Genomic DNA, 26,745 nt, shown 5'->3' on the forward strand with positions numbered 1-26,745 from the left:
CAACAGCTCTTTTTTGATGCCTAACGTAGGGCACAGGGCACGAAGGGTTGAGATAACGACAGATCTGACCGGATTAATAGTCACTCCTCACAACGCTGATTTACTGGTTCTCAGAGTTGTTCCTCTTGATCTCAGTTTCAGAATGCAGTACATTACTTAGAGCCGGTATTTGCTGTGTTAGTGTTTATCAAGTGTGGGGCCTGGGCTAAGGTTCTTGTCTCACTGTGCTTTATGGCAATGGCTTGTAATACGGGCGGGCTCCAGCAGCAGGGCGGGACGGACGTGGCCGTGGACTTGTACCTGGCCGTCCGGCTGCTCTTCACCATCCTGGCCCTCGCCCTACTCTCCATCTTCGTGAGGCCGCGGGGAGCCGAGGGGGAGCGGCCCCGGGAGCCGGCGGCAGCCGAACCGGCCCGGGAGAGGGGCCCCGGAGAGCAACCGGCGGCGGGAGCGGGGCCGGAGGCCGGCAGGGAGCGGCTGCCGGTGGAGGAGGTCGGGGCGGTCGAGGAGAGGAAGGAGGCGGCCGCCGAGAAGCGGGAGAAGGCGGCGGACGAGCCGAGCCCCGCGGAGGAGCCGAGCTCCGCAGCCGAGCCCCGCGGCCGAGCCCAACCCCACGAGGGCCGAGAGCATTCCCCGGCAGCCGCCCGCCGAGCCCCAGGAGGATGCAGGAGACCACGCAGCATTTCCCAGCAAGGCAGAGGAGGAAGAGCTGGACTCAGGAAAAGAGAAGCTGGTGGTGGGAGAGCCGGCAAGCACAGCAGCTACACCAGCCCCAGTGACAAGTACAGCAGCATCGTTTGAAAGTTCTGAAGGTTTTGAATGGCCTTTGGGTATCCTTGGGACCTGCCTGCTGATTGTGATGGGGATCAGCATGTTGGCACACACACAGGCTGTGTTCTACCCACCACCATTTTGTCTGATCTCAGAAGTTAAGCAGAGTCGGGTTTGGGTCTTGTCTGAGGTTAGACGACAATATAGGAGGACCAAGAGGTTTTCCCCAAGTCTGGACAGTCATGAGTGGCAGGGTGTGTGGGACAGTATGGGCAAGTATCTAGTCCACTGGGCCCCTCCAGTGCTTTGGAAGCGTCAGAGATGGAAGGCAGCTGTGTGGAGTCCCCAGCAACAAGCTGCAGAAACTGCTGAAGGGGACAGTGAATTATTTTGAGCCTGGTGGACCCATGCCACTTAAGGCCAACAGAGCAGAGATGCAACATAGAGATGGACTCATGCTCAAGGGGTGGACATAACAATGGATGCCCAGGTTATTCATGAGTGTTAACACTACACACAGCCTCTCCTGCTCTAAAAGACTGTTACAAGAGATGGAGCCCAACATCATGGACCAAATGGACTCAGCAGGTTTACAGGGATTAGTCCATGCACTAAGAAATGACCTCTTTGTCTGTGTGTGTAGGTGGATATATATATATATATGTCATATATATATATATGTAAGAGCGATGGTATATTGAAAATGTGGGATCTGAGCATGACACGAATGGTATGGAATAAGGGGTGGACACTGTCCTGGGTTCAGCAGTAGCAGTCATTTTTGTCCTTCTTGGTAGCTGTTGCAGTGCTGTGGTTTGATTTTCGGCCTGGGAACAGAGCTGATAACACCGATGTTTTAGTCTGACCAAGGACTTTGTGAGCCTCATGCTCTGCCAGGGAGGAGGGGAAGCCAGGAGGAAGCAGAGACAGGACACCTGACCCAAACTAACCAAAGAGGTATTCCATACCACAGCACGTCATGCCCAGGATGTAACTGAGAGTTACCTGGAAGGGCTAGGGACTGTGGTGTTGGAAGAGGTATCTGTCGATGCTTGGTCAGGCTGTGGGGACGAGTTAGCGGTTGGCTGGTGGTGAGGTGTTGTATTTTCTTCCCTTGTTATTTCCTTTCATTATTATCATTGGTGGTAGCAGTAGTGATTTGTTACACCTTAGTTACTAAACTGTTCTTATCTCAACCTGTGGGAGTTGCATTCTTTTCTCTCTGTCCCTCTGGGAGTAGGGGGAGGGCAAGAAGGGGGGGAGTGAGTGAAGGAGCTGCCTGACTGGTTTTAAACCAGGACACATTCTTCCATACTACCGATTTCAAAGTCACAAGACTTTCTACAAGGAAAAACAGTCAGGCACAAAAAAGACATTCTATAGCATTCTATAGACAAGATAAAAAGGAGCCTCTAGATTCACAAATGACTATTTTGGTTTTGTTTTAGCTGTAAGTGACTTGAAACCTTTCCATTCTGTTTCTTCAGCCATTTTCTATCAATACAGTGTCTGAAGACGAAAGATATCTATTAAATACAGAAAAATATTCAAAATACAGAACAACAAATTCAGTATAACTCAGTTTTTAACCCTGACTTCTACAGTAAGCATGGCATTGCAAAACACATGAATATTAGCTAAGGAAAATATGCCACTCTAATGCACACCATATTATTGCATACACTTCAAGTAGCTGTGCAGTATTTTAGAGAAACAGTTGAGAAATACGCTCCAGATAAAAATAGTAGATGGAGGATGGAAAAAATAAAAGTACTTGTAAAACTGGGAAGGTTTTGTAGAGTTCTGTAATTGATTGTCCTGGATGCTTCAGCACACTGAAGATAGAAGAGAGAACATGCTTACAAACCTCATAGATCACCTCAGCTCTGGAGGCTCAGCCAGCACCCTGAGGGGCAGCAACCAGCCTTAATGGCCCTGAGCAGCCCCACTTGGGGCCTCCACTCACCCTTTCTGCATATAGCCCAGGAGCTACAGATCTGGGCATCCAGGAGCTAGTCTGGGCATCCGCACCTAAGCTGGGCTATGGTGCAGTTGTGCCTGTCCCCCTGGAAGGATGTCTTCGACTCAGGCTGCAGCCATGTCTTCAGCCTCATCGCCTGCTGGCTCCAGACTGGACCCCCTGTATGGACCCCGGACCTGAGGACCTGATTTATCACTTTATTTTGTTTGGGGTTGTCAGTGGGTCTTGTTATGAGCACTTGGCCATGTGTCAATGCCATGAGACCACACCCTGCCTGGGGCCAGGGTGTGCTGGGATCACCCTCAGTTGGAGGATTTTCAACATCATTAGTGCGAATAGTCTACAATCAGTAAAGCTGAAGTAAATGCAGAAGCTGGAAATACAACACATAGCAAGGAGACATCAAATGTGAAATAAAGAAAACTTGTCAAGAAACAATAACATGGAAAATAACCTGGAAGTGACAGTGGCCCTCTGCAGATTACACACAAACAGTATGATACCGGGATTTTAGCAAAAAGAGAAAAGCAAAATTAGTTACATGTGTGATCTCAAGTTCATACAAAAATAGGTTACTGCATGAATTTAGGAAAGAAACTAATGATTGGGCTTGATTTGGGGAAAGTTTGGCTTAAAAATGGGAAATAAAGAAAAATAATATCTTTAAGTTCTCTGTACCCACAGAGAAGCACCAAAATAATCCAGAAGCACTGTGAAATGCTTGACAATGGCTACTATTACAAAGAAGCTGTTAAATGTTTGTAACACTGCAGAAATAGGTGTACCACAAGTTACAATGTGGAAATCTACATCAAAATAGTAGAACAAACTTTTTCTACAACTACAGAAAAACCTAAGTGAATTATGAAGCAAAGTAGCTGTCATTATTGCTATTATTATTTCTATAAATATAGCTTATTCTAGAAACAATGGTAACATTGAGGGCACTGGTAGCAATTAATATTTAAAGCTTTTTAACTAGCATTTCACCAGTTTGCACAGGAGATATTACTGAAATTTCCCCTCCTCCCCCCTATCCAAGTGCTATCTGTCATTTAAGGAAATAAGCCTTTAATTATGCTGGTTATAGAAGAGCAGAAAGCTACCTGTACTCTCACCGTTTATGCCCAAGAGGCCTAGTTCTGACCCAAAAAGTAAGCAGCCAGTAACAGCCTATTAACATAACTGCCTTGGTACTAAATCACTTATGGAAAATATTTGTCTAGATTGTTCACCACAAAAATGAGTCTGTCCAAGCATTACTACCAAGTGGTGGTGTATCTTGGGACATCATAATTACAACTGTTATTTGATACAGAAAATCACGGATGCTAAACTGGACTATATCCCTTGTGTGATCTATAATTCACGTATGAAATACACTTTAGTCCCATATCCTTGAATGCAAACAGTTATAAAAAGTATGCAAGCAATTTCCTCCTGCACAAATCACAGCTACAGCATCACTGGACTTAATCTGGAAGCAGAGTACTTGACATTTCTGAGTGTTGGATGTCCCAAGCAGTTCACACTGCTTTAGACTATAAAGATACCACTTTTTAATTGAGGGATACTCAAACTCACCACATTTAAAATCTCAAATTAAAAAGGGAGCTTGCTCAGGAACCCTCCCTATGTCCAGTTACTAAACTGATATAAGGATTTAAGAAGAGATTTAAGTACCGGAAAAAGGGCAACATATTCCAAAGAATTGTTCTAATTATTGTTTAAGAGACAGTAAACTATATAGCCATAGAGCCTATCTAGTAGATATTCAACACATAAATATCATGGTCTCAGAAACATACCTTCTGACTACTTAAAATCTTGCTGACCATATGTATTTCTAAAGTGTAAAATGGAATTTCCTGGGAAAAAGAAAAAAAAAAAAACTATTTGACCTAAGCTTTTCAGAAACTTAAAAGCATCTTTTTCTCCTGGAACATCCCTATAATTTCCAATAGCTGTGCTCTGGTGTCTGTGATAGAAGAAACATATTGCCAGAACCAATCAGAAAGTCTCTCCAATTCTGGTGACTAAAACTAAGATGTGGCTTGATGTTACTAAAAAAAACACCTAATACTGACACTTCCTAAGTTTCTTTTACCAAAGTTAACTTCTGGTTTTGAAGCCCAAAACACATGACAAAAACTTTTGCAGCTGACAGTCATTACTAATTTCAACTAAGGACAGAAGCACCTTTCCTTGACTAGCTGGTGATGCCCTAAAATTTACATGTTAAGACCTACCGGTCTGTTTAGGTCCTACATGAAATTCTTTCTGTTCATGCTGTCATTGCTGGCTTTGAAAGTGATTGGTACCAATCTCAATGCTCTGCCTTTTTGATATAAATGCTAATTATATACTTCTCACTACCTTCCTGGATGCAAATCTGGCAAGGACTCCAGAATCCAGCTGACTGCAATCTCAGCAAGTAGGAGGAGGGAGCAAGGGGGCTGAGGACTTTTCCTTCGTTCAGTTTAGGAAATGAGAACTGTATGGTGTGCTGGCTCACATACATAGGTTAATGGTCTGACCACCAAATACCTGAGAGTATTCTTGCTCTATCAGCTTTGGGAACTGAAAATTGAATAAGCAGCAATAATGAAATTCCTTTTCACTCCCCTGCTATCTCTTCGTGTCATTGCATATGATGACTTTCAGAAGTCAGTAACTTTCTGCTACTTCCGCACAAAATGTGAAATGAGGTGTTTACCCTCTGTCCATGGCACTCCAAAAAGTGGGATTGGACCAAATCCCCAAAATAACTGACAAACTATCACAGAAAACTAGCATTTCCATGGTCCAAAATCCTTCAGGAATAAAGCCATAAAATTATTTAATGTAAAAAAGCCCATTTTCCTTCATTTTAGCAATAAGATTAAAGCCCTTACACAAAGGGAATTCCAGGATTCAGAATACACAGTGTTTTATAATTTGATTTTATGGAGTCCACTATTCACATGAGCTCTTCATTGATACATTTGCATCTTTTATATTCCTTATTTTATTTGAAGAATGCAACTGTTGACTGAAATGCCCATAATTAACTGCTTTTCCTATGTTCTTTCCCTTGTAATACACATTCTAGTTATTTATTTGCCTTCAACCACAATACACAGGTTGAAAACTGTGTAGGTGGAAAAATGAGAACAGGGTAATGCTCACTCCAATTTTAGATCAAAGAATTTATCAACTCAGAAGTAAAATTATCAGAAATATTCTACTTTGGTTTCATATACAATAGGTATTGGCTAGCTTTTTCACTGTCTATAAAAAAATAAACCAAACATTCAAAATTGACGGGAACATTAAGAAATTCAAAAGAGCAATATTTAGGGATGTACAGAAAGATCTAATCTGAAACCTGTTCAAAAGCTTACTTGGTAGCACTGGAATCTGTTTTCATTTGACTCCACAGAGAAAAGAGTAACTAACATTTTGTTCATCTTCATGCCTTTGAATGAGTTTTCTTGCAACACTAGACAATACAGCTACCACCTTGACAAAAGGCAATTCAGTCTTTGCAACTCTGGAAAATATTCTCTGCAGTAAAATACAGCTTCTTTGCTGGATATATAAGGAATATAAGGAATATACATAATATATATATAGGAATATAAGGAATATATATAAGGAGTATAAGGAAGAAATTCTTTACTGTGAGAGTGGCAAGACACTGGCAGAGGTTGCCCAAGGAAGTGGCAAATTCTCCATCCCTGGAAGTGTTCAAGGCCAGGTTGGATGGAGCTTGGAGCAACCTGCCCTAGTGGGAAATGTCCCTGCCCATGGCAGGGGGTTGGAACTGGATGAGCTTAAGGTTCTTTCCAGCCCTAGCTATTCAATGATTTATTTTCATGGTAAGAATAAATTTTTTAAATCAGCAAAAGCTGAGTAAAGAAAGATGCCTAAACTCACTGACACCTGAATGGCACTTCCGAAGACTATGCAAAAGCAATAGCAATACTTCTAGCTTTGCCTGGAACAAGTCCTGGGAAAAGAGTATTGTTTTTTTTTTTACTTTCACAGCAGTATATATGGCATATTATAATAGAATCATGGAAGGACTACAAACTGCTGTACCTTACTGAATATATAAATATTTGTAGAGCAGTCTGGGTAAAAAGCAGCACAGGAAAATGAGTCAAGGATTGTGCAGTAAGGGCCAGAAGAAATAAATCTCCATCTCTCTATACAAGCAAGAATGATCACATCAGCAGTATTCTGGCAAGAATTTTCTCATGTGTGAATGGTTAGGGAGAAGGGAAGAAGGCAGACAATGCTTCTTTCACTCTCATAAAGCTCAGGCACCTCAAATAATTCATCTGATCATTCTGATAGAAATATTTTTATGACAAATGTTCTCAAAGAGAATGTAACCAACGTGTCCTTTTTATACACTGATTAGATGGTAATAACCAGCATAGAAGTGGACAGTGGCTGCTGCAAATCTTACTCTTGTACCCACCAGTCTCAAGGGAAAAATTTCTGTCTTTGAAAAAAGGTCTAATTAACTCCTCGTGGATGCACTGCTACACCACTCTTTAAACCCAGTTATCACTACATGCTACAAAGTTGTAAGTTTGAAGGGGTTTAATATAGAATCATAGAATCATAGAATAGTTAGGGTTGGAAAGGACCTTAAGATCATCCAGTTCCAACCCCCCTGCCATGAGGAAGGGACACCTCACACTAAACCATGTCACCCAAGGCTCTGTCCAGCCTGGCCCTGAATACAGCCAGTGATGGAGCATTCACAACTTCCCTGGGCAACCCATTCCAGTGCCTCACCACCCTTACAGTAAAGAACTTCTTCCTTATATCCAACCTAAACTTCCCCTCTTTAAGTTTTAGCCCCTTACCCATTGTCCTATCACTACCGTCCCTAATGAAGAGTCCCTCCCCAGCATCCCTATAGGCCCCCTTCAGATAGCAGCCTTCCAGTTATGAGGTCCCCACGCAGCCTTCTCTTCTCCAGGCTGAACAACCCTAACTTTCTCAGCCTGTCTTCATATGGGAGGTGCTCCAGTCCCCTGATCATCCTCATGGCCCTTCTCTGGACTTGTTCCAACAGTTCCATGGCCTTTTTATGTTGAGGACACCAGAACTGCACACAATACTCCAAGTGAGGTCTCATGAGAGCAGAGTAGAGGGGCAGGATCACTTCCTTCGACCTGCTGGTCACGCTCCTTTTGATGCAGCCCAGGATATGTTTGGCTTTCTGGGCTGCAAGGGCACACTGCGGCCAGCTCATGTTCATTTTCTCATCAACCAACACCCCCAAGTCCTTCTTCGCAGGGCTGCTCTGAATCTCTTCTCTGCCCAACCTGTAGCTGTGCCTGGGATTGCTCCAACCCAGCTGTAGGACCTTGCACTTGTCATGGTTAAACTTCATAAGGCTGGCATCAGCCCACCTCACAAGCCTGTCAGGGTCCCTCTGGATGTCATTCCTTCCCTCCAGGGTATCAACCGAACCACACAGCTTGGTGTCATTGGCAAACTTGTTGAGGGTGCACTCAATCCCACTGTCCATGTCAGCGACAAAGATGTTGAACAAGACCAGTCCCAACACCAGTCCCTGAGGGACACCACTCATTACTGGTCTCCAGCTGGACAGTGAGCCACTGACCACAACTCTTTGCGTGTGGCCATCCAGCCAGTTCTTCATGCACCGAGTGGTCCATCTATCAAATTGATGTCTCCAATTTAGAGACAAGGATGTTGTGTGGGACAGTGTCGAACGCTTTGCACAAGTCCAGGTAGGTGACATCAACTGCTCTACCCCTGTAGCCCCATCATAGAAGGCCACTATGTTGGCTTTCACTTTAAAATACAAATGAAGTTACACACTGATCTGTAAGTGAGCATAATCTACAGATGTATGAGAACCGAGAACCTATGCAAGGGAGAAATCCTACAGACCTAGATGCATTTCTCATCAACAGTAGAGTGAAACAGGTGAACAGAACAGGCAGAAAGTTTTCATGACCAGTCCGAAGAACTGAGATGGGAGTAAGCATGTTACAGTAAGCTCCTCTACCTATCCCGTAAACTATCTACATTAATAATATTTCATTTGATGAGAAAATATTCTATGTGATTTAATAGATTGAGTTGTGGTACAATGAATGCATCTTGGAACTCTATACCTCTTGGAACTTAGTAACACAGCTGGCACTCTGAAAAGAAAAATGTTGATGAACTGCAGAAAATGTTAAGCTATGCAGTAGAAGTGTATTCTATGACATATTTGCTATATTTCCTTCAAAATTATCATTGCGATATGACAATTTTCATGAGTAGGGTCCTTATTCCTTATGATTTTCTCTTCCACAGGTCAAATTTGGAAGCAGTTCCTTCAATGATACCTTTCTATTCCATGTAATTCCTTTCAGTGTTTAGTCCCCAGCCTTATTAATCTATTCTTTAATGCCTCTTAATCATTTCGTCCTGCTCTGCTTCTACTGCAGCCGTCAACTGATGCTTTATTGAGCAATAGAGTCTCCCCAATTTTTTCCTATTCCATACTTTCATAGTCAAGATTCATCAATGTTCTTGTGTATTTCACCATGAAGCAGTGATTTCTGTAAACTACTATTCCCCTCATTATATTCCCCAACAGCTAAAGCTGGTTTAGGTTAACATTTCACCACACAGCATGGACACAAAATCAGCATTTGCTTGTATTTTTTCCTATGTCTTGAAAAAATAGTCATAACATGTTACTTGTGGTTTTCAAGTTTGGGGTTGGGTTAGGCTTTTTTTCCCTATTTCTGTGATGCTGGCAAAAAGTATCATATTCAGAAGACAAAAAATTCTAAATCAATTTAGATTTGTACTATAGGGGATTAACTTAAAGCCCACATTGTGCTAAATCTGTATATCATTCAGCATATGCACCAATGCATGAATCCCGTGAAGGTGAACTCAGTCAAACTGAGCATGTGCTTTTACCACTGTAGAACCAAGGATGAAAATACAACAGGGTCCTTACTGTTAAATAAAATCAGTAATGAGAGACATCATATAAAAAATGCTAAAGACTGTTTTATGAAAAAAGTCTGGAAAAAAAGAAGAGATGACAAATGCAGCAACAAGCGGAAGACGTTCTATCTCAATTCCCTGTAGAACAAGTTCCACCTTTAAAGTATTTTTAAAGATGCATATTCTTCCCTATTCTGAGCAAAAGTGGATTTTGGCAATGGACAAGACACGCGTGAATAGAACATGAACAGCAGGATACCTTTAATATATGTTTAAGGCTTCAGTCACTTTTCCTGCTTTTTCTCAACATGCATGTTTTGAAAGTTACAGAGAAATTTATTATCAGACTATACATTTTGTATGTCAATAAGGTCTACAGGTTTAAAAAGCCTAGCTGAAGGCCTTTTCAACACCACTTTGTGGGTTTCTTTTTCTTTTTCAATGGACTTTATGCATTAAAAAAGAGATCAGTCCTTGTCTTATGAGAGAGAAAGCTAACTTAATTTTAGCTCAATTTCAGGCTCAGCTTATTGCCTGAATACTGAAAATCAGTTATTAATTTTACGACAGTATCAAGACCTTCAAAACTACTCAAGACATGCACAGGTACCTGTTGGTACCCAAAAATTACTATTTATTTCTGAAAATTCATACAGCATCTTTTCTGTCTGTTGCTGACACTGGTGAAGAACTCTTCAACAATATATTTAAAATGGCTCTCTATTTTCTCAGCTTTCAGACTCTGATGTAAGTCAATTATAATTTTGGAAAGGCTGAACTTAAGCATTTTTGTTAAAGTAGTTACCATCTAAGTACACCGTAAAAACTTACTGCTGCCTACCCAACTGATTAAAATGCATTGTCACTTTTCTGTATTGAGATTACTTACACTATCACACTGAAGGCTCTTATTTTTGGTGCCTGTTGCATAACAGTCACAGGGTTTGCAAACATCAGTGGCTGAAAGATCTGCACCTGCTTGTCTGTAATGGAAATCCTTGCACAGCTCACAGTTCCTTCCTGCATGAAAGAAAGGTCTTGTATTATGACTTCCAATTCATTAAAATTAGCTGTATAATTCAAAATTAAAGACTATTCCTTTGAGAGAATTCTATAATTTTCTGGACGTCCATTTTAATGCACCTTTCATCTCTACCTGCCAATTTAGTGATCCAGAGCATATGAAACAATGAACCTGTTACAAACTACGTTTTACTCCATTAAACTTCCATCTGTTGTATAATACCACACTTATATAAAAGCTATGCCATGCAAATGCCTATACATTTTTTGGAAAAATTATCACTGAACCTGAAACTTTTCTTTTTTTTTTCTTTACTAGACAAAGCCAAGAAAACCGAAATAGAACTGTTAAAAACTATTCAAATATGCTACTTACGTGGAATAGAAAACTTTATTCAATGAGGAAGCAACTGACATTACAGTAAAATTCAAGAACATTTTTAGGATGTTATGAAATAGAAAGATGCCATTCTGTATTGAAACACCCCAGCACATGTAATAGGAACAGCTTTGAAACCTTACATTCTAATTCTTTATTAGAATGCCTTTTGAATAAAAGATCTTACACAAGATTGGATCAGTTTCTAGCTGTATTTTCCTCTTGCTTAAGAACTGACATCACTGTAATTACTGCACAATCTGGATAGTTTAAAAATACACATATAGGAGAATTTATTGCAATATGAGCCACTGAGCATTATTAATTTCAGCTGACACAAGACTTAGCCAAAAAGTGACTTAAAATAAACCGGCCATTCTCTCTTGTGTGACTCACCAGCAGTGTTATGTTGACAGTTATCACACACTCCACCACTGCCTCTGTAGTGTTCCTGAGGAAAAGGGTCCATTGCTAAGTCATAGTGGCAGCTTAGTGCATGGCTGTAGCATTGACAAGGTCTGCAATTATAGGCATGAACTTGGTCACCTGGACGAAAAGGTTTGTCGTTGTATAACGGCAAACAGCGGTCACACTGGAAAAGAACAAAACAAAACAACCTATTTCTTTACCTTCCAAGCACACTATTATACTCTCTCTCTAATCACGTTTTGTTCTGTTTTCCCCCATTTAAATATTACAGATACTGAGGTTTAGACAAGTGAGAAAGTGTATAGAGAAATAACAGAACAATCTATTTTTAGTTAAAGTTAATTTAACAACAGATTAAAATCAAGGACAGTAGGCAGAAGAATTAAATTTTAAGTATTTAGGTATTTGACACAAGCAAACATGCTGAGATTCAGATATAGTTAAACCTCCGAAGATGCAAAATGGCACCTACTGTGTTTGAGGCACAGAAGACATATTTGACTAATGCATCCATTTGGATGCATTTTAAACAATGTTTGTTATTGTAGTTTGTACTATTGTAGCAACTGTAGTTTGTGCAATTACCATTTGACCTTGTGAGTGAAACAGAAGACTTCCTACGGCCAAATATGCGATGCTGCACAGAGCATCTAAAACATCAGCACTGCTAAATGTGCATTTTATCTCATAAAATTTTCAAGAAGGAAGTTTTAACCAAAGCCCACAAACCTCTATACATATTCAGGTCTGTCAAGTTATATTTTAAATTACACCGATGAATAATAGCATACAAGGTCCAGTGGTTAAAGAGACACCTAAACAAAATTATCTTGTTTTCTTCATTTTATTAGATACAAAGATTAATGACATTCAAGTACTTCATTAGCTTAAATCCAAACCAGTAAAAATATTTTTAAGTAGTGGAGGAGCACGGCAGGACCTCATCTTTTACTTGGATGAACTCACAATATTACCTGCTAAGGAGAGCTTCATAAAGAATGTGAAGTTGGAATAATTTTCGCTTCATAATACACTCTATAAAACTTCAAGAAGGAAATTTAGTGTGTGTATTTGTTCATCAGGAACTAAAAACAAACTGGATTTCTTCATGAATGGATAGCATTTTTGACAGTTACATTCTCTTTTTATTATTTAGTTTTTATGGAATTGGCTCAAAAAGTACATGTTGGCACTGGAGACATGTTTGTTTAGATTGTTTTTAAGTGGCATTACTGAAACTCGATTACCAAAATAGTGGTGCCTTGCTGGATCTCAGAAACAAAATATATTCCAGTTGTCACTTCCATCTTCCAGAAGGAATTCAAATGCTTAAAATAAGTTGCTTCTGTAAAGTATTTGGGCAATTTCTTTCTTCTTAAGTTCCAGAAGTGTGCTTATCTTTCTTCATGGCTATTATTCCAAGCACTATTACAATTATTTAGGCCCAGTGTGCCTACATCACCTATATGCTGACAATTATGAAACTATACAGAAGTTTCTAAGCTCTTCACTCCCAGCTGACACCAGAAAAGCATCAACTGTGGGTAGTATGTGAAACTGAATTCAGAAAAAAGCTTAAGAGCTTATTCATGTCCTTCCTTCATTCACAACCATCCTTCCTCTCTCTAGTCATTCCCTTTGCCTGTACCTTGATGAAAATCAGCATTACACAGCACCAGCAACATGAGACAATGGGGTTCATTCAGGTATTGTGCAACTTGGGAAGTGCAAGAAAGAAACCCTAGCTCCCAGCCAAACTATCCCACTCATGCAGCTCCCTCTTTGCAGCATATCTAGGGAATTATGTCCTCCTTGAAAAGCAAACAGTAGAGAAATAGCTACCAACCTGCCAGCCCTGAATTTCCAATTGTATGCAGTCAAAACGTGCTGGACCTCCATCCACCTCATCCTGCTGAGTTTGTCACACCTTTATTAAGCTAAGAATTGCATTTAACTTCAAGACCTGGTGCGTTTAACTTGCACTTTTGGTAGCAGGATGACGTACAGATGGCAATCTTGAGTTCTTCATTGATCGAATGTAAACTTTGCTTTTGTCCAAAGCAAATTGTTGAGATTTTCAAAGGTATTAAGAGATTCAGCTTCAATTCTTGGCTACCATATGTAAAACAGGTAGATTTCCCAAAAGCCTTTGACAAATCTGAGGGCTAGCAACAGATTGATAAAGAACATTAATTCTTGACAAACAAGCCTTCCTCCACAACTGTAAAACTCACAAACATGTAGATGTCCTTATTCTCAGTTACATCTAGGCCCTTCAGAAAATATGTTAAAGATATGATTTTCCCTATGGACAATACCAAACATGTCCTCTTGATACACAGTATCTGAACCACTCACCTTCTGTGATACCAGTTTCCTGAGAAACCTTACATGGAGCAGGATGGTCAAAATACCTAGCTCATCTAGGACCAATTCCTTAGTCTGAAATTACAGCTAAAGCCTTACTTCCAATAATTAACTCAAGATATTTATTATTTTTTTTACTATAATTATTTTTAAAAGCTTACCTCCTCAAAATTCCTGTATCCAGCACACTTAAGGAAAGTTCACCAGTGACTTCAGCCTAAGCCTGTATGTGCCAAGTTCCCTATTAGTGCCCAAGAATGCTGAGGACAGTGCCTCTGAAGAAACAGTCAACAAATACTTGAAGAAATACTTCAGAAGGCAACACTAACAATACTTTAAGACTTGTAATAACTAGAACCTTCTAGTTCAACACTTTTAAAATATCCCACTGCTTGCCTCTGGGTTTCATCCTTTTTTCCTATGTTGTTCTCTTATATAGAATTTATTCCTTCTTTTCCTAACCTGTGTAGGAGTTCAATCTCCCACCTGTCAAAGTTCATCTGCAATAACTAGTGCATATACACATCTATAATACTTACAGAAGCATATGTATAATGTACTGCTTATGTTACTAACAGTACACAGATTTTACAATCTGCTGAAGTGGTATCAAGATCAGAATGCCACTTTCTTAGGCATTCTGGAATGCTGCCTTGCCTTCGCAAGGCTCCCATACGTGCATCACCCAACCATGTTTGTTTATGCTGCCCTGTGTGTTGACTATAATAGGACAGTTAATCACATATTATTTTTCCCTTCCTACAAGATCCCAGTCTGTATCCAAATGGACAGTATGCATTCACCCCATTTAGCTTCATTAGCCAAATAAATGTGGCTTCTAGGCAGTTGCTATTCCAGCGTAGCTTAGCCCTGCTCTGAAGGCAGTCACCTTAATATTCCCATGGCTTTTCCTCAGTACCCTCCCTACAGCATTTGACTATCTATCAAGACTACCTGTTAGCAGAGATTTGAACCATATCTGTTTATTGTGAACTCCCCAAAGACCAAAAAGTTTTTAAACTCGAAAGCCAGGTCTCATTATGAAAAAACAAACAAACAAACAAACAAAAAAAAACCCAACCCTAGAACATTCTAAGTGACTCCAACTGATTAAGAAAAACAGAATAGAAATGAAGAGTGTCTTATGGGGTTCCATCATAATACCCTATGTACCTTAAAAGGATGAAGCATGATTTTAGAAGCCAAGCACAGACACTGCAGGTGGTTTACAAATACCATATGTCAAGTAGTATGCTAAGAAAACATACCTCTGCTGCTTTGCAACAGTAAAGTAACTGACAAAGAACCTGACTGGCAAAGAGAATAAGATCTGCCATCTGAATGCCAGATTCAACTGGCAATGGAATGCAACTGAGATCTCAAACACTGGCAAAGATGTTGTCAGGTGGTATGAAATATACTTTCATTCAGTTCCTCTTTTATTTATGCTTTTTTTAGGTGAAATTACTTGAAGCCATAGCAAGTCCTACAAAATTAAACCCTATGCAACCACACTAATTCTGACAATCAGGCTGCTCAGTAAATTAATTCACAGTTAAATTCTCCAGGATTAAAATTCAAAGCTATTTTCAAATCAAGCATCCACTTCATCTAATCCACATGTAGACTCCAACCTTGTAGGACTTCTGTAAAATAAAAGAGGGGGTGAAGGTATGTATTTGTCCTGGGTTCAGCAGTAACAGTCATGTTTCTCCTTCTTGGTAGCTGGTGCAGTGCAGTGTTTTGACTTTCGGCCTGGGAACAGAACTGATAGCGATGTTTTGGTTTGGCCAAGGACTTTGTGAGCCTCATGCTCTGCCAGGGAGGAGGGGAAGCCAGGAGGAAGCAGAGACAGGACACCTGACCCAAACTGACCAAAGAGGTATTCCATACCACAGCACGTCATGGCCAGGATGTAACTGGGAGTTAGCCGGAAGGGCTGGGAGACTGCAGGGTTGGAGGAGGTATCGGTCGGGGCTGGGGGGGCGAGTTATCGGTCAGCTGGTGGTGAGGTGTTGTATTCTCTTCCCTTGTTATTTCCTTTATCATTATTATCATTGGTGGTAGCAGTAGTGATTTGTGTTATACCTTAGTTACTAAACTGTTCTTATCTCAACCTGTGGGAGTTGCATTCTTTTGATTCTCCTCTCCGTCCCTCCGGGAGTAGGGGGAGGGAAAGAAGGGGGGGAGTGAGTGAACGAGTTACCTGACTGGGTTTAAACCTCGACAGTATTGCAGCTGATGAGTTCAGTATGTGTTCTATTTTACCAACACTCTAACTTGCTAAGGATATTTAATTGAAGGGGGCCTACAAGGATGCTGGAGAGGGACTCTTCATCAGGGGCTGCAGCGATAAGACAAGGGGTTATGGGTTTAAACTGAAACACAGCAAGTTCAGGTTAGATACAACAAGGAAGTTCTTTACTGTGTGGGTGGTGAGGCACTGGCACAGGTTGCCAAAAGAAGTGGCAAATGCTCCAACCCTGGCAGTGCTCAAGGCCAGGTTAGACAGAGCCTTGGGTGACAAGGTCTAATGTGAGGCATCCCTGCCCATGGCAGGGGTGCTGGAACTAGATGATCTCAAGGTTCTTTCCAACCCTAACTATTCTATGATTCTATGAGAAGGGAGTGCTGTAGACAGTTACTAGTTACTATAGTGTTAATTTCACTTCTCTGAGGAAGCTGCTACATGGGAATTTTTCTAATTTTTTAATAATAGATTTAGTGGGGTAAAAGAAGCAGAATATTGCCACAAACTGGCTAATCACTTGGCCATTTATACGGAATACATGAAAAATCATAGAAATGCAATAAATATATGTAGTGATACGATGTGTGACAGGTACTTCCAACAACTCTGAAGCACCAGACCAGATATCTCTGTTTTTTTCACATGAAAAGAAATAAATATCCTGCACAGAGGATAAGCCCCTGAAAATAATTTTCAGACAGGAACAGCCTTCTTGATGTCCAAGAGGTAACAATACAACCATAATGCTAGTTGCCATCTGCCTACTCTTCAGTAAAACTTAGAAACTTCAGGTCAAAAGGCAGAATGACCACTTCACATTCCTTCAGCATGTCATTACCTGTGCAGCAAATCACAACATATCTGAGACTGCAACACCTTCTTTGAACTGTGAAATTACACCAGTTTTCCAGGGATGGATTCATAGACAAACCCATAACTTCCACAGACATGTCAAAGTTAGCTAAAATTATCAGACAGATGAGACAATTGCACTATGTGCCTCTTGGCTTGCTGTTTCCTAACACACAAGTCAACCATCTGCCTGCTTGATTTCCTTTCTTTTTATTCTGATGTAACCATCTTCCTCCCAGGCATGTCCTCTGCATATACAAATTATGGCACAGAGCTTACCAAAAAGTGCATTTTTCGCTAGCTTGCTTCTGCAAGCTAGAAGTTTCTGTTAGTTGAGTGACCACTTACTATAGTCAATATTTACAGCTCCTCAGGTACTACGTATCATTAATTCCAACATCTAACACGATGATACAGATTGACCTTTAACTAAGGTTTAGATAGATTCTTCTGTAAACAACATAAAAAGCCTAATTCTTGGTAAATCAACAATGCCCTATCCAGTCTTCAGACAGCATATGTTTAAGACCATCAATTATTTGCATGGAAAATTCTGAAGACAAGAAGTCCTTACTGTATCGAGTCACCCTCTCACTTCCATTCATACCCCCTGAAGCATTTATCAGAGTTGCTTTATGTTAAATTCAATTTTCTATTATTATTTCTACAATTCTTCCTGTATATTTTGCCTCTCTCTATTAAGTTCTGCATGACCAATTTAAAGGAGGCTCTGAGGCTGTAATCCCAAAGCAGGACACACGCATTTACAGAACAATTTTAAATGAAGAAGCTAAGCGCTTCTTTTCATGAAAGAAAAAGCTCTGAGGATTCTTAATGTGGCCCCTCAGCAAGTCATTCTTAAGCATTCCCTTCTTCCTATCGTATCACATTTCATTACAACATATTTCTTCATCAAAATAGAACTCAGAAAAAAATAATATAGAGAAATATCATTTGGTATGTCAAATTTCGTAACATGGTGATGCCAATAACTAAACTAAGATTTCAATTTGTAATGGATTATGTAAGTTTTCAGTTTCTGGTATTGCTTTGCTGAGCAACAGCTATCCAGGTGTATATGTCAGATAAATTCAAGATAGTAATTTTAGTTGCATTATGTGTAAATGTGACAAGGACTTACTCTGCCATATGTAAGAGCTTGTCAAGGGACCTCTGTTTAAAGAATCCACACAAAATAACTCAAAACAATAAAACCTCCTCAGTTGTGGTGACTTACTGACTGGAAAAGGACAGAAGTAAAAAAAAAAAGACTGCAGACAGTGCAATTTCATCTCAAAACCAAAACAAACAACAAGAGTTTATATTTGGAAACTTACTTCATTGTTAATTGAATTACTAGTAATAGTAATAATAATAATAGCAGCTGCCTAATTCACTGGGGTGGAAGCCTAAGAAACACATGTATAAGTCTGTAAGACAGAGTTCTATCATTGCAAATGACAGAGACGCGTTCTCTTTATCAGGGACTGTAGTGATAGAACAAGGGGTGATGGGTTCAAACTGAAACAGGCAAAGTTCAGGTTAGATATAAGGAAGAAGTTCTTCCCTGTGACAATGGTGAGGCAATATAAATCTTTGATAAAATTCAAAGTAGTTAGTGATATATTTGCAAATATTACTTCTATTTTGTTACTACTTCTATTTTCTTTCCTATTTAGCAGATACTGACATCATCATTAAAGAATGAGCAAAATAATTAAACAACATCCTTATTGTGCTCTGAATAAATATAGTCAATTCAAGCATTTCAGTTATAGTTACAATGCATACATGCCAAATCAAAAATGTGACACTCACTGGGACAACCCATTAACAGGGACACAAATTATCTGATAAGGCAGATGCATTGTTAAAATCATAAAATGTATTTGGTTTGTTTTCACAAGGTAGCAGAAGTCTTGCAAGAGTGCTTGGTGAACTTCCAGATCTTATTAAATATTTATAATTAATCCCTACAAAGTAACATTTCACAACATGTGTTCTAATTAAAGGGACATTGTCAGTTTGAATCTTTTTTCTAATCTGACCAATCTAAAAACTTCCAATTTTTGTTCAAATCCCATTTAGTCTGTGGATCCTACACGTGTGCTTAAAATACTTAGATGCCCTATGAAATTCTACAAAGATCCTTCACATGATCACAAGCACAAAATCAAATGCTCTCAGATTAACATTTCTTGTTCTGTTCTAGCACATACTTCTTCAGGGCTTTTTATGTGAGATTTTTTTTTTGCTACTGCTGTGGCTGTTCCATAGCCCCTGCTTAATTTTTAGAAAGCCTGTTTCCAAAAGGCATAAATGTAGCAGGGGATACAATATGTATTCATGATGGAAATCTAGCATTCAGTGGGATTGTAGGACTCACTCCTTTGACGTAGCTCACTCTTTCTTAACTTCGACTTCTTTTCCTTAACTCGTAAATTGTGATTTTGCTTTCACTAAACTGTATGCAGTTTACATGTGTATGGCATGTCTATACATATGCATACGTATGTATGGGCACGTCTCAGTATTTTCTCAACTATGCAAGAGACATTCAAAATCAAGTTCAAAATATTTTAACTCTTCTTATCTTAGACATAGTTAGTAAAATAACTGCATTAAAAGATCTCATTCTTAGCTGAACTCGGAGACTGCAATCTACAGATGTCCCAGGTATCTACAGATGTTCCAGGTATCTGTTAAGTGTTTTACCTTGGATTAGGCATGTAGTTTTGAACAAAACTCCAAATTTTCTGCATTTACTTTGCTTTGGTTCACATCACAGAGCTGTATTGGACCACTTGAACTGTTTCCTTTCTAAATTGCAAGCTGAACTCCAGGACTGTGCCTACAGTGCTCCATCTACTAAATGGGTCTGGAGTTCTTAGGACCAGACTAAAAGTAGAGTAAAAATAGCACTCTGTAAACTGCTACTTGCTACAGCTGGTAGAGCCATAACTTTTATGAGATGCTGACAGTCTAAATTTAAGTTTGCATCTAATGCTTGAAAATGGCCTAATCCTCTAACAAGAAATCAAATTCCTTAACTCACTCAGCACTCCTAATGGTGTGTGGTAGAATGGCACTTGGTGGAGGGGACAACATTTCTGTTTCCTTACTTAATACAAATCCCATTACAGAAAGTCTCCCTATAAAAGATAGGACAACACTAACACACGTTCACACACACTCTTCCCCAGGACTAAAACCCCAATTCTGAGGCAGTTAATAGGTGATGTAAATAGACAAAGGAGAGACTAACATTATTTCCTTCTGTATAGCTTTCCTTGATGCACAGGCATCTGTATGGTTCCACAGCTGAGTCGCAATTATCAGCATGGCCATGGCAGTTACACCTGAAAGACAAATAGGTAATGAAGAAAAAATTATATTATGGAAATACATTTGTCCAACAATATATAACACGCTCACAAAGATAATTTTGTGTATTGCATAGTCTGGTTCTTTATTAAGAACAAATAAACTCCATCCCTGGCAGTGTTCAAGGCCAGGTTGGATGGAGTTTTGGGTGACACAGTCTAGTATGAGGTGTTCTTGCCCATGGCAGGGGGCCTGGAAATAGACGATGTTAAGGTCCTTTCCAACCTAACTATTCTATGATTCTATCAAACAGAAAGAGAATGTTCCTAAATGCAGTAGCCTACAAAAGATTACTCAACATACTTTTAAGTATCAACAGTTATTTTTCAAGAAAATAAAACCCAGCATGTAGTAGAGATAGTTACCTCATATAATATGTAAACTATATTTCAGTATATAACAATATCTAAATTTGTTAAATGGCAATTCTTCATCAATATTAAGTGTTACAGTGTGGCTATAGTTGTTTTTTTCTTCAAGAAATCTTAGCCATATCAAGCATAATTTTCTACTTTAACCCATTTTGATCTCAGTTTAAATGTCCATTTGTTACTAAAATAAAATCTTTATAAAGCATTAGTTAACGGTCAGTAATCATACCACTCTACCTGAAGAGCTGCTCTTCTGAAGGCACGGCATAGCTTAGCAAACTACAGCTGAAATCATTTTGCTGTTACATAGTCACTGAAATTGTAGCTATTTTAGTAAAAGCATTATCATACACATGTAAATCAATAATCAAAACATAGTAGTAGTATAGAAAATTTTTAAGGTAAACATGACCTAATGGGTTCCCTTAATAGGGTGTATTCTCTTAAAATGAGGACTACCAAAATAATTTCAGGAATAATGCTTATTTGCAAAAATCTGCACCATATGCTTCTTGGAAACTATTTCATTGCCCAATTTGCATAGTATTTACAGGGCATAATTAGTCCTTTCACAAGACAGAACACTTATCACATACAATAAAGTTGTCAGTCACAGATAATGTAACACTTTTACTGACAGCTGCCCCGTTTTAAGAGGAAAACTACAGCTAAAACAAAGAATGAGCTCTGCATTAAGGCTGTACAAATTGCCAGGTCTGGAAATCTATCAGGAAACTTGGAAGAGCTACTGAAGAAAAGCACAGGCCATGGTTTCTATCAGAAGCTTTTGCTTAGAGGCACTGGTAACTCCAAGGAAAGCACTGCTTTTGACAGATTTGTGTAATAAGTATAATTAATTTTAAAATAACATCTGAGCAAATGTTTTTTTAAGAAGCAGTACATCAACAATTTCAAACTTATGCACTGCTTCAGACCAAATTCCCTTCTCATTCATACATGTAAAAGCAGAACAACTTCATTAAATTTTAGGCAGGTCATTATATACTTTGCATAGCTGTAATAGTTAGAGACAGCGATGGGTGGGGGAAGAGTTCCATAACACCTACCTTCCGCTGACTGTAATCTCATTAATTCCGTAGTACCTATGCCTGAAATCTACCCAAGACTCATTAGTATGATACTGGCCATGGAGATGAATTCTCACTTGTGTAGCTTTCACAAACTCTTGGAGAGATGGAGTATTGTAAAAATCATTGTAACCAGGCCGGCGATTTGGTTCCGGGGTAAGAACACTAAAAGTGAGATTGCCACGGGAATATGGTGTAAAGCTGTTTAAATAGAGAAAAAGACAAATGAAAATCAAAATATCACACATCTTACAAACTTTATCTCCTAATATACTTTCTCTCAAAGAGGGTCTCCACTTAACTGTACTTTTTTTTTGTTGTTGTTTCCAGGGAAAATTCTCATGTCAGTGGATTCCCAGTCACCAGAATTCAAGCACGGCAAAAAAAAAAAAAAAAAGTCTTCTATACATCTAGTTTTCCCCAAAGTTCCATGCTTTTCTCTGTACCCTGAGTTTCCAATTGAGAGGAAAAACCTCTAAAGGGTGACTTCAAAATATTAATAAATTTTGACTGATAGAATGTCATCTGCACTATGTTTTTGATAAGTTTAACACAGTGTCTTTGAGAAACATGAACTATGCTTGAACAACATGAGGAATCATTCAGATAACTAACATAACTAATATGCCCATGTTGTTAATTACATACCCGCTAACCACATAAAAAAAAAAACATAAACAATTATATTTTGAATTCCAGAGTCACTAGACTGCACCCTCTTATTTGATGAGTGAGCACTTGGGAACACACACTAGCTTCCAGTGAAGTCAAGTGCAAGAGAATTCAATTGAAAGTGGTAGGATTGGGAGTGAAATTGTATATTTAAGCCCAAGACAGGGAAAGACAGTCCTAAGAATTCAAGCAAAGGCTAAGTAAACACGTATATATGAACTGCTCATTTGCACAATTTGGTACGAATCATCTCATGTTGGTATATTTACTATTCTATTATTACTATATTTATCTCATGTTAATACTATTTATAGAGTTTAGCTACAAGTAGAACTTGCTTCTACAAGAGAGGAGAATGCCTGCTTATTTGCATATCTATTGAGATCATTAAAAATAATATCCCATGGTATCACCTGACATACAACATTCAAAAAGTCTCTGAACTTTGAAAGATGAGATTCATAGATAGACCGGGTCTGTTGAGTCATAATCCTCTGTCTTCATGAAGAACCTTTGAAGGTACTGTGCCCCTATCCAGGTTAGTGCTTCACAATAATCTCAGTGGAATGTACCTGTATATTTTTCTGGGCAATACTGTCCTCTCTTCCCATCCAGAAAGTTAAATGAAGTATTTTCCTTCCATGACATGTAGAGGTGCAGTGGAAATGTTAAAGACAGGTATAAATGGCAGGCAAATTACATCATCTTGATACGGAAGCACAAGAAGGACCATAAGGCTGATGGCACCCAGGGTGAGCAAGTGGCTGCTGGTACTTAGTTACCATCTGGGTTTAAACCACAACAACTTCCTTTGGATTATCTATCCACAGATGTTTGGCTTACTTAAAGATTTCTCATTCTCCTCTACCCTCTGCTCCAAGGATCAGCAATAAAGCTCAAAGTCCTTTGCTGAAAATTGGTGTAACTCAGATGATATCCTGTTTCTCTCCTCAGAATACTGAACACCCAGAGAACAAAGATGCTGACACTTGAAAAGTCTTAGGAAGGCAGCAAAAGTGAAACAACAATAAAAGCAAAATGCCTACAGCACCTGATACTCTATTTCCTCACTGATTTCCAGCCAAGTACTAAACAAGCCTAATATTGACTGGCATCTGAATTCAGATAAGAGATAGTGCATTTGAATTTATGTTGTAGTATAGATTCAAATATACACATGTACATACTTGCATGTGTGTGTGTGTAAAAAGATATTTTAACTTCTCTTATACACTACATTTAATATATATATTTATACATATTTCATAGAATTATAGAATAGTTAGGGTTGGAAAGGACCTTAAGATCATCCAGTTCCAACCCCCCTGCCACGGGCAGGGACACCTCACACTAAACCATGTCACCCAAGGCCCTGTCCAGCCTGGCCCTGAACACTGCCAGGGATGGAGCATTCACAACTTTCCTGGGCAACCCATTCCAGTGCCTCACCACCCTTACAGTAAAGAACTTCTTCCTTATATCCACTCAATCCCACTGTCCATGTCGATGTTCTGTAGTCCATGTCCATGTTCTGTAGTCCCATCACTGAAGGCCACCAAATTGCTCAGGCAGGACTTCCCCTTAGTGAAGCCATACTGGCTGTCACCAAGCACCTTGTTGTTTTTCATGTGCCTTAGCATGCCTTCCAGGAGAATCTGCTCCAAGATTTTGCCAGGCACAGAGGTGAGACTGACTGGTCTGTAGTTCCCTGGGTCATCCCTTTTCCCCTTCTTGAAAATGGGGGTTATATTTCCCTTTTTCCAGTCATCGGGAACTTCACCTGACTGCCATGATTTCTCAAATATGATGGACAATGGCTTAGCAAATTCATTCACCAGCTCCTTCAGGACCCGCGGATGGATTTCATCAGGACCCATGGACTTGTGCACGTTCAGATTTTTAAGATGGTTTTGAACCAGATCCTCTCCTACAGTGGGCCCAAGGTCTTCATTCTCACAGTCCCTGTGTGTGCCTTCCAAGACTTGGGTGGTGCAGTCATTGTATATGTTATATTTTTAAATTTGCACATGCTGTCTAGTAAAAAGGCTTGCAACATGTTCCTAAAAGTCAATGATTGTTCTCACCCTCAACCCCCTTTCCCTGATTTTATTTTGGTTCTTGCTTAGAAATATTAGAAAGCGCCAAGAAACAATTTCAACCCATTTGTTATACAGTTTGCATGGTTAGTGGTAAAGCTGATAGGATTTTGTACTTAAATCTGGCCTCTCTTCTAAGTTTCAGAACAAGTTGCACTCTCAGAGATCAGGTGTATTTTCGCATTCACTAGTTTAAAACAGTCTACCAGCACCTTCCTCCACTCTTTATCTCAATGTTCTATCATTCTGCTGACAAAAGCCTCCCCAAAACACAAACATGCAAAATTTCAAAAATCTAGCTCAAAAATAACAGAGGAATCAATTGTGTCACATTCCTCAATAGCTGAAATCTGATTAAAATGACAGATGACCTTTTGGTGATATTTTGGGATCTATTATATACTCAGCAGCCCATAATAATATACCAAATTAAAAGATTCTATCTCATTGGGACATAGAAATGAACTGTGCCAGGATGTTACCCATTCAGAGCATCTGTATTACGCAGATAATACCCACTCATACCTAGAAAGCTGGAGACAGTTGACAGAGTCTGGTTTTTCCAGAGATCCATTGTTATCCACTCCAAAAATACTGCAATTTTTAGCAAAATACTGCCAGACTTCCCAGTTTAGATCATCTCTCTTTTTCCTTTCAATTCTTATTGCTTCTGGGTGTGGGCTAAAGAACTGCAGTATAATATAGAATACCTAGAAGAAAACAAACTTATAAACTGATGTTAATGGCTGAGGTGTAAAACAATGAGAATATAACCTTTTTTCTTTTTTTTTTTTCCAATGTGGCACTATAGTCTGCTTTACCACTTCACAGACAGTAGAATCTATATTTCAGTCCACATATTCCTGATTAAAACCAAAGATCAGAGTCTTTTATATGTATTCTAGATTACTGTTTTTTTTACAACAGCCCAGGCACATCAAAAGAGAATGACAAAAAATACAATTCATTATGTTGCCTTTTGCATTGTTTCATGCTGATAAAGGAGGCTTTCTTCCTGGGCCTCTAAGAATAACATCTTAAAGCACAATGTTTTAATTTCCTTAAATTTGTAATGAAATGCCTACAAAAGTCTTTTCCTCATTCTGATTTAATAAACACCAAACGTAATCTTCTCATTACCTGATACTGTCCATTTTGTAAATCTATTGTGATTGAAACACCATGATCCAGATCTGCAGTATTAGCAAACACAGATGAAATCCAGGTGGTCCCAATGTCATCATCATTGATGTAATACAGAGGATGAGCTTCTGAATCCAACCTCAGCACTCTGTCATTAGTGGTATCATCTGCACCATTAGGGATGCAGTACCTCTGTATCAATGGGTGTACCCGAGGATGACTTCCAGGACAGCGGCACTCAGATTGGGTATGCAGGTGAGGAAATTTTCCAGAGAATACTTCCAAAATGTCTCTGTCAGAGCACATTAAAAAAAAAAAAATAATTACATACATGATGAAAAAGGACAAGTGCCACTTTGTGCCTCTAGGCTCAGATTAAACAAAATTCAGCTTAGGAACCCTAAATGCATGGTTTCATCTCATGGAGCCAAGGGAAATAAGCTCTTTGTTGGGATGTCTAAAGCTAGGTAGGATGCAGTGATCTGGACACTGTTCTTAAGCATACCATACCACTGGCATATTGCCATTAACCACAGATGAGTTGAACATCTGCACCAAAAAAAAAAAAAAAGATCATCTTGAGCAATATCACATTGCACCTCAGAAAACCAGACAGGTATTTCCACTTTTAACTAACTTTAATACAAATGGCCACTTTTTTTAGCTGTCCTCAGTCTGTAGGAGCATGTCAAAGCTACTGACTCACTTCACTTCTTTCTGATATCAGCAACTGTAATAGATATATAGCTATTATGTACGCAGGCAAGCAGATAGATATATGAACAACGTGGACAACCTAAACTTTTATGGTGTAAAAGGATTTTGTGCACCTAGAAGATACTGAATTTTTAGATTAAAAAGCTCTTTTCTCATTTTCCTACTTTATCAGTAAGAACATAATTTTTGTATACTTATCAACTGAATCACTAGCTAGCCTCCATTGCAAATTCCACA

The 26,745-nt window shown here is 39.3% G+C and overlaps 1 protein-coding gene across 4 annotated transcripts in view; it reads right to left on the bottom strand.

The window, feature by feature from the left end:
• Positions 1–26,745, bottom strand: part of USH2A (usherin) — a 372,149-nt gene that overhangs the window by 313,532 nt on the left and 31,872 nt on the right. For all 4 annotated transcript variants that reach the window (XR_009747198.1, XM_061475268.1, XM_061475270.1 and 1 more), the window contains exons 6-11: positions 25,789–26,083; positions 25,174–25,358; positions 21,860–22,081; positions 20,303–20,396; positions 11,535–11,730; positions 10,626–10,756 (exon numbers count right to left, since the gene is read on the bottom strand). Coding sequence is in view for 3 of the 4 variants with exons in the window: in XM_061475268.1 (XP_061331252.1) it covers positions 10,626–10,756; positions 11,535–11,730; positions 20,303–20,396; positions 21,860–22,081; positions 25,174–25,358; positions 25,789–26,083 (1,123 nt within the window). In the remaining variant the exon portion in view is untranslated. The remainder of the gene's footprint in view (positions 1–10,625; positions 10,757–11,534; positions 11,731–20,302; positions 20,397–21,859; positions 22,082–25,173; positions 25,359–25,788; positions 26,084–26,745) is intronic.

This window comes from Pezoporus flaviventris, unplaced genomic scaffold, assembly GCF_033815535.1.
Source record: "Pezoporus flaviventris isolate CSIRO_AGI_PZ_B2104156 unplaced genomic scaffold, CSIRO_AGI_Pfla_v1 ptg000083l, whole genome shotgun sequence".
NCBI classification, from domain to species: Eukaryota; Metazoa; Chordata; class Aves; order Psittaciformes; family Psittacidae; genus Pezoporus; species Pezoporus flaviventris.